General features: G+C 35.3%; 1 protein-coding gene across 1 annotated transcript; it reads right to left on the bottom strand.

The window, feature by feature from the left end:
• Nucleotides 1–3,178: 3,178 nt before the first annotated feature.
• On the bottom strand, nucleotides 3,179–8,556 carry LOC123657652 (transmembrane protease serine 11F-like). The gene is made up of 5 exons (XM_045593173.1): nucleotides 8,490–8,556; nucleotides 7,770–7,914; nucleotides 6,446–6,683; nucleotides 4,756–4,929; nucleotides 3,179–3,328 (listed from the first exon to the last, which is right to left on the bottom strand). The coding sequence occupies exons 1-5, from the start codon at nucleotides 8,554–8,556 to the stop codon at nucleotides 3,179–3,181; spliced, it is 774 nt and encodes a 257-aa protein (XP_045449129.1).
• Nucleotides 8,557–8,836: the final 280 nt, after the last annotated feature.

The following is an 8,836-nucleotide window of genomic DNA, read 5'->3' as shown; positions in this document are numbered from 1 at the left end:
GAATTGTTGACGATAAGCGTTCCACGGAGTAGTGCCATCGTACGGAGGCACTTTCACTCTTGGTCCTTGCGCCACTCCGGTACTTCCACTAGACATCGCGACTCCCGTGGTTTCAAGGCGCACTACTTTCTTCTGTAGTTCAGTGAGGCCGGTTTTCACATTTTCAACATCCAATCCTAATCCGGTAACTCGTTCTTCCACTACGTCGACATCTTTTCGAAGCTTAGTCACCGCGTCGCTAACATCTTTTATAGCCCAAAGCGTTTTTTCTTGGAGCTCTTTTTGTTGTTCTTGTGATTCTTGCAATTTGAAATTTGTTTGCTCTTGTAATTCTTGCAATTTAAAACTTGTTTGCTCTTGTGATTCTTGCAAAGCACTACGAATTTCAGCCCTTTGCAGCTCCATTAATTTAATTAAACTTCCTAATTGAAGAGCCACTTGAGGGTCTGTAGAAGTTACGGTGTCACTGGTGGGCGTGGTAAGGTGGACGGGTTCGGTGGGCGGGGCCTGATACAAAGTGGGCGGGGCCTGAGCCCGAGTGGGCGGGGCCTGTGTCCGAGTGGGTGGAGCCTGACTCTGAGTGGGCGGGGTCTGTGTCCGAGTGGGCGGAGCCTGACTCTGAGTGGGCGGGGCCTGACTCTGAGTGGGCGGAGCCTGACTCTGAGTGGGCGGGGCCTGAGCCCGAGTGGGCGGGGCCTGGTGGGCGTGGTCAGTGGGCGGGGCATGATAGGCGGGGTCAGTGGGCGGGGCTTGGTCCACGGTGGGCGGAGCTTGGTCCCCAGTAGGTGTGGCCTCCGCAGCTCGTTGCGCCCTTGTCCTGACGCCCTTGACGTCCTTAAAGTCTTCTCTCGGAGTCAATGGCATCTCCAAATCTCACTTCCGACACCAGTTGTTACGTGTTAGGGTTCGAATGATTTGGAGAGAAAGACCTGCTGACTCTTTTCAAGACTTTATTCACTAGCACTAGGTCCAACACAAAGCACTAGGTTCAAACACTAAGCACTAAGTTCAAACACTAAGCACTCACAATGTCCTAAGTCGCAGCCAATGTCGTAGGTTTCGCCGGTACCACTCTTGATCACTAGATTTCACTCTTGAAGTCGCCTCGAAGATCGCTCAAACTGAACTGTACTCGCTCGCCTCCCTGCGGCTATTTATATCGGCCGACACGAGGCTCAGACCATTCTGGAAGGTTCGCGCATGTACCCGGTTTTCGAGACTATACTTCTACAAAGTTCCACAGTAGTTCCCCTAACGCCATCTAGTATTGAGTAGAGAGTTTCATGCTATCGCTGTCTTTGTGTGGTTTCAATGGGTGCCGCTAGATGGCGCTAGTTTCTTTGTGTCCGTAACAATATGAATAATGCGTATTTGTTTAAAAATAAAATGTACTTTTTACTGTAAATTGGACTTATTTTTTACCTTGTCTTAAAAAAAATTACGTCCCAGTTATAATAAATATTGGGCAAAAATTGTTTCAGTCTTTAATATATATCCCACACTGTTTCCACAATCTCAAAAATATTATTACCATCTCAATAATACCAGATATTTCATCCGCGTTAATTTGAGAAAATCGAAAAGAAATTTTCAATTCGAACCATCAATTCGCACCAGAAGTTTCTGAGATGATCGCCTTTGAACAAACAAACAGCTTTATAATATTAGTTTAGATTTTGAAGGTTGAGTTAAAGAGCAAGAAACTTGCATACATTTATTTCTCTTCTGTAAGACTATTGCATCAGTATAACACTACTTGAGGCAATGGTGACCATAACAGAAGACTTATCTGTTTTGCTGAATATTTCATAGCTTAACATTTTATCCTCTGAAACATTTAGAAACCAATGCTTATATTACAATTCTTGAAGTATTGTTAAAATAGTATGAATGAGATTTCCAATGGCATATTGGATAGATACTTGAAGAAGTTTAATTTATTTACCGATTAGACCGATACCGATTACCGATAGAATTTTTTTACCGATTAAAAGTAGCAGCACTATCGGTTAGTAAACGAGTATCATTACGTGTTTAAGTTTTAAAACAGAAACGGAATATCTATACGAATAAATAAAATTGGAGTGTCTGTTTGTAATATTAAAAAAAAACTGCTTTTTAACTAAATGCATACGGATGTATCATCCCACAGCTGGGTTTAGGCCTCTTTCCCCATGTAGGAGAAGGATTGGACCTTATCCACCACGCTGATCCACTGCGATTGGCGTATATGTTCCCTACTATGAGTAACGATCGCTATCTGGTGTACAAAATAAAAACCGAGACCGACGCCTTAACGTGCTCTCCGAGGCACTGTGACTGCTGAGATCCACGAGGATTGCACAAACCAGACTACGGCAATGTATGTATGATCAATAAAAATGTTTGTCATGTGCGGGGATCGAACCCGCAACCGCCAGCGCAATAGCCACAAACCAGTGCTAACTGTTGCGCTTGTTTATATGCTACTGAGATATTTATATATAACAAGTTGTTACAACATTAAAATACATTTATGTCAAGAATATTTTACATCAATTAAGACAAATAAAATGTAACCCTGTGAATTATTTTCAAGAACATTTCAGAAATTATTTCATAAGTCAATATTTATACTAACGAGGTTACATTGTAATTAAAAGCTTAATCTGTATGTGTGTAATAGAATGTTCAAAACATCATTTGACAACATCAAGAAGTTTGATTTACTTGGTGTACGGATTAACGCACATTGAGCAATATGATTGTTTTGCTAATTAGTAACCTCTTTAATTTAGCTGATTTATTACGAAATTGTTATTTTTCTTATGCAGATTTCTAATGAAATTGATATTTGTTTGCTACGAATGACGTCAAATGACGTCTGTACTTCTGCCTATATATTCTCTAAATAATCTTAATAAATTTAGTGTTAGATCGACTTTCATTGGGTTTGGTTTCCCTCGTAACCTTCCCTCACATGCCGTCTCTCACTCAACCATAGACTGTACCATACACTTGGAAATTTGTTCAGAGTCAAGAGCTGATAATACAAATTTTATAATTTGTACTAATATCGTGACTGAATCAGGAAAAATAATATAAACATTTAGTTAAAACGTGTTTTTATTTGTTATAAGTCATTAATTTAAAAAATATAATCGTACAATGTACAAAGGAAAATCTATGGAAATAGTAATTAAAGGCCAGTAACAGACTTGATCCAGGGTACATATGAAGTTACGTTCACATAAAATCCCAAACGTAATTCTGAACACCGTTCACTTCCAATGTACGAAGCGAGACCAACTAACCTGTTGCCACTGAACAACGGACTTCCAGAGTCACCCTGAAACAAAAATATCAATTTTAAACATTGCCTTTTCTAAAATACTTAACATCCATCAAAAATAATACTAATACCTAAATTAAATGAAAAACTTCTTGTTGGGCTGTTGAGAGGGAGACTTAGTAAAGACAGAAAGAGAAAGAGTTACGTTTCGTATATTACCGTTGGGGCAATTGAAGAAGTTTTTCTTCGGGTCGTGTGGTCTAAATTACACTATTTTTTTTGATAAATAAATATAATAATATTTACATAAATAAATACATAGATTGTAAACAGACTCGAGGCGGGAATCGAAACCACAACCCTCGGAGTAGAAACGGGCTGTCAAAACACAACAATTATATAATTACACTAGCTGACCACAAAAACGTTGTTTTGCCATATATGTTATTAACTTCCTCAATCCCCCCCCCCCGTTATAAGAAAAATAGATGTTGTTCGATTCTCAGACCTACCTAATATGCACACAAAATTTCACGAGAATCGGTCAAGCCGTTTCGGAGGAGTTTAACTACAAACACCGTGACACGAGAATTTTATATATTAGATATGTGTAACAAAACTCTTAAATATGAATTAAATTGTTACAAAGTATAAATTATGTACTCAACAACAAAGATATTCCAAGTAATCTATTCAAAAATATATTCGTACTTTGTAGACGTAGACGGTTTGTGATTAAAATTTCTATAAATATTATAACGAGAAATTATTGAGTTGTGTTAATTTTAGATTAGCGAGAATAACTTAGTTCAGCAGTAAAAAAACTATAACTTCTCAGAGTACGGTCTTTCGAAGCTTCTTGTTAACTGGTGTTATTTTATCAAAAGCGATAATAATATTGGTGCCCAATATCGACTAATTAAAAGTTATATGAAATAGGTATAATGGTGATTAATTTGTCAATTTCAAATTGCAATAAAAGTGTTCGAATTGATATATAAACAAAGCAGTCGAATTTAGGAACTCCCTCCTTTGCTGAAGTCGGTTGAAAAAATATTTTACTCTATATATATTTTTTTCCAATTTACGGGTCCTATATTATTTTTAAGGAGGTAAACTAATAAAAAAATGAGTGTGCTTTAGACCACACGACTGAAGTAAAACTTCCTTTGTATATACGTATGCCTTCGTATGTCTATAGTAATATACGAAACGTAACTCTGGCTCTTTGTATCTTTTCTAACTTATATCTCCCTCTAAACTTCCGTTCACCTCGCCTTATCACACTTTTCGTAACGATCTCGTCATGCATTTACCAGCTCACTCCCCAAGTCAAGTGTGCGTAAAGAAAATAATATAAAAAAATATAAAAAAAATTAAAACTAAATTTCTTTAGCTATGACGCCCAAAATATTACGTGCTGTCCCGAATTCTACTCAGTACAACTTAGTATAACAGTATTGACTTAAATATATATAACCTACTCTACAAATACTCGGCTTATCTTCTGCTCTCTTTGCACATAATGTCATCATCTCCAATACTTTGATGTTCGGTTTCACAAGAGACTGGTATTGCGGTGGCAATAAGCTGACACATTGTTCTGTTGTCAGCTTAATAAGATCTAGCTTCTTCAAATTTGCCGATACTTTGCCTGTCTGCGAAAGATTAAAAAATATATTTAATGATTTTTTTTATAAATAAAAATTAAAAAAATATAAATATCATTAAATCGCTCGCTATCGGACTTAAGCCTATTTCCCCGTGTAGGAGAAGGACCAGATAATCCACCACGCTGCTTTAATGCGGGTTGGCGGACATACAATAACATTAAAGATAGGGTTATTATTTTTTTGTTACATTATTTTTAGGAGAACGAAAACATTTAAAAGGCAAAAAATATGACCTCTATGTTCGTCCACTGTTCTTAAATATCCACATTAAATACATTTCGTCATTGATTTAACTGGGTAGCCATATAGAAAGAACCGGATATAAGAGGATCCGGATCAACACACAACCTATCCGGGTTATTCGCTTCCGGGTCTCCAGTATAAAGCTATGTAACCCGGAATTTCCGAGGAATCAGCAGTTTATTAGTTTAAAATATCAGTCATACATATTCATTAATAGGTTAATTCGATTCAATTAAAAAGTACCTGACTTTACTATAGTGTGTTAAATTGTTTATGTGTTAAGGAAAAGCTGATTTTGCTTAAAAATTTTAATTTTTATTTCTTTCTATACTTCTATTTCTAAGGAAAAAATTAAATAGAATTCAAATTTTGGTTTTTATGGATTTTTTTGCAAGTATATATCAAATTATTTATAGTAATGTATAGATAATATCTTATAGGTATTTTATATATATGTATATCTAGAATGGACGTATAAAATGAATTAATAACATTACAAACTCGTAACTTTAATAAAGTTACGAGTTTGTAATGTAGTAGTTTAATAATACACATATACGCTTATAATGATATACTCGTATGACAGTATATTATTTGACAATGGATTAGATAGTTGTCACAACACTCAACTATCGCATTACCAGAGGTGGATTCGAACTACACACGGGTCATATTTTGTTATGGGCTTCTTTGTTATTAAAAAAATAAATAACTAACACTCGGCCTCATTTTATACAACTAGGTCCCATTTTTTAGACGCCTATAATAACAAAAGCATCGCAAGCGCTTTGCCGATCCTACCCCTGACACCTCAGGAGCTCTGGCCTCTTTATTCACCAAAGAACCACGACACTACTTTGAAAGAAATATTATTTTGCTGTGATCTTCTGTAAGGTTGGTATTTCCCTAGAGGCTACTCCAGATTTTGAGCAGAATATATCTTAATGTGTCTTACCTTAATAACCCCTACTACTCGTAGAGCCTTTTGTACTTTCTGTGTCAGTATTCGGAAACACAAACGACTCAAGTACAACACGGCCGAAAAACGTCAAAAATTTGTATGGATAATTGTGTACCTAGGGATATCTCCTTTCCAACAAAAAAAGAATTATCAAAATCGGTTCATAAACGACGGAGTTATCCCCGAACATACATAATATATATATATATATATATATATATATATATATATATATATATATATATATACAGTCGATCTGGGCGTTTGTTTTTTTAAGGTATTTAAGGTATACTCTACCTCGTCTCTCCCTCTACCAACGAAAGCTACTTTGGACGTTGCCACTGGTTTCGTCGGTAGTTTGATAGGTTGAATCTTCTTTGAGAACTTCAATGGAGTAGCCAGCTCGATCACAGCTACATCATTCATTATTAGCGGTGCTGTATGATAATATTCATGTACGATGACTTTGTTGTATGGTACCTTTATGCTGTTGGCGAATGATTCGCCACCGACCCAGACGTAGCCACTTTTTGTACTGTAACCAAAGGTAGTATAAAGCAATAATAATTGTTTTTGCAGGCAAACGAAGAAAAACCGCCTTCAATTATATCGACAAGTAATACAACGTAGGTAGATAAAAAAATTGTCGAGTAAATACGCATTATCAAAGATTACTCCAAAAGTTGTAATTAGATCTCGATGAAATTTAAATGTGACCACATGATAAACATCGGCTTTCGATTAAATAAAAATCATCAAAATCGGTACACCCAGTAAAAAGTTATGCGGCTTTTCGAGAGTTTCCCTCGATTTCTCTGAGGTCCCATCATCAGATCCTGGTTTCCTTATCATGGTACCAAACTAGGGATATCTCCTTTCCAACGAAACAAGAATTATAAAAATCGGTTCATAAACGATGGAGTTATCCCCGAACATACATAAAAAAAAATATATACGGTCGAATTGGGTAACCTCCTCCTTTTTTGAAGTCGGTTAATAAAAGCTACAGGCAAACTGTTAAATTAGCAAATTGGTTGCTTTGAGGGCTTTACCGACTTATATTAATGAGATTTCCTCATCAAATGTCTTTGAATCACTTGACAAATCACTTATATAAAGTCGTATTTTAGTTTAAATGTGCTTCTACTGGATTTCGTATATACATTTATTTCAGACTGATCGGCAATAAACACAAAATGTACTCATATACATTTTTTGACCGCTATGTCGGTAAAAGAATGTTAGGGATGAATGTCGAAGGACGAAGAGCGATCGGCAGACCGAAAAAGCGATGGATGGATTGTGTGAGTGAGGATATGAGAAAGAAAGGAGTAAGCACTGAAGTGACGAATAATAGAGAGGAATGGAAGAGGAAAACATGTTGTGCCGACCCTACATAAGTGGGATAAGGGCAGGAAGATGATGATGTACTCATATACATTTTTTAATAGATTATTTATTGACTGCAAATTTAATCCTTTATTATACAGTAAAATTGGCTTACAAATCTTCCTAACTTTTAGTATACAAAAAACAAACAGATTCACAATAAAATATCAATACAATTGAACAGAATATGTAGAGACAATATAGATATTGTTATGATAACTCTAGCGCTTACCGAATATCTGCAACGCAGTGTGCGGCGGTCAAGACCCATGTACTGGAGATAATGGCTGCACCGCAGTTAGCCAGACCGGCGTAAAAGGGATAATTTTCTATTTTCGCATCCTCTCCGTACAGTATACGTGGTTGGACATGGCTTGCTGTTAACATATTCGTATATTTATCTTTAACGACGTTTACAGTACTATTATACAGTAATACAGTCTATGGAAACTAATTTTCTGTGGATTTAATAATCAGAAATATAATATTCTTATTTTATTTTTTTATATGGGTTTTAAATTTTTTTTCTCGAAACATTACTCAGCGGCATTGAATTGTTAGTCTTTTTGGCACGTAACATCATTGAATTAAGGTTTTATTGATAATTTTGTGTGTTTTCATATGTGTGTGTTTCAATTTTCACTCCTAAAAATTTCTTTTCTAAATTCAAGTTTTGTTTTATTTTGCCACAAATGTTTTTAAATAATTTTTGCACTGTATGTATGATATTTTTTTTAAATAATTTATATTCAATAAAAACTGTTTGCTACGGAACTTTTTACTTCAACATAAACGACAAATAAGAGAGTCATAATGTGAATAGTAACGTTAGTATATGCTGAAACATTGCACGACTTTTGTATATACATTAAAATCTGCGCAAACTGTATCGTAAAAAGTACTCAGAAAATTTGTTCAGGAAAGCAAAAAAAAAATGAAAACAAAAACTCACAAGCAAAAGTTCGTTGAACTAAAAACGTAACCAAAAACAGATTCAGCAACATCAAGGGTGAAGCCATTTTTCTAACTTTACCTCAAACAAAGTAACATAAAATGTTTAAAAAACAAACTTTCTTACATTTATACAAATGAAAAACGATAAAAATTCCTTATGTGTTAGTAATATTCGTTTTTTCTACTGCGCTATTTCAAATATTCTTTTATCTGTAAAAATATGTAACTATATTAATATTTTTGTTAAAAAGTATTTAATGTACATGCATTCTTTTTGACATTTTTTAAAAATTATATTTATACTGTATAATAACACTAGCAGTGCCCTGTAGTGCACGTATAAAC

The sequence above is a fragment of the Melitaea cinxia genome, chromosome 11 (genome assembly GCF_905220565.1).
Source record: "Melitaea cinxia chromosome 11, ilMelCinx1.1, whole genome shotgun sequence".
In the NCBI taxonomy this organism is placed as follows: domain Eukaryota; kingdom Metazoa; phylum Arthropoda; class Insecta; order Lepidoptera; family Nymphalidae; genus Melitaea; species Melitaea cinxia.
This window is presented reverse-complemented; position numbering and strand designations above follow the sequence as displayed.

What these genes read in the sequence shown, in the direction of transcription:
- LOC123657652 (XM_045593173.1), bottom strand. Translation starts at nt 8,556, where the DNA reads ATGGCTTCACCCTTGATGTTGCTGAATCTGTTTTTGGTTACGTTTTTA. An exon ending in AGTTCAACGAACTTTTGCTT is followed by an intron (nt 7,915 to 8,489) that starts GTGAGTTTTTGT and finishes ATATGTTAACAG; the next exon opens with CAAGCCATGTCCAACCACGT. An exon ending in TTGGTAGAGGGAGAGACGAG is followed by an intron (nt 4,930 to 6,445) that starts GTAGAGTATACC and finishes AATCTTTCGCAG; the next exon opens with ACAGGCAAAGTATCGGCAAA.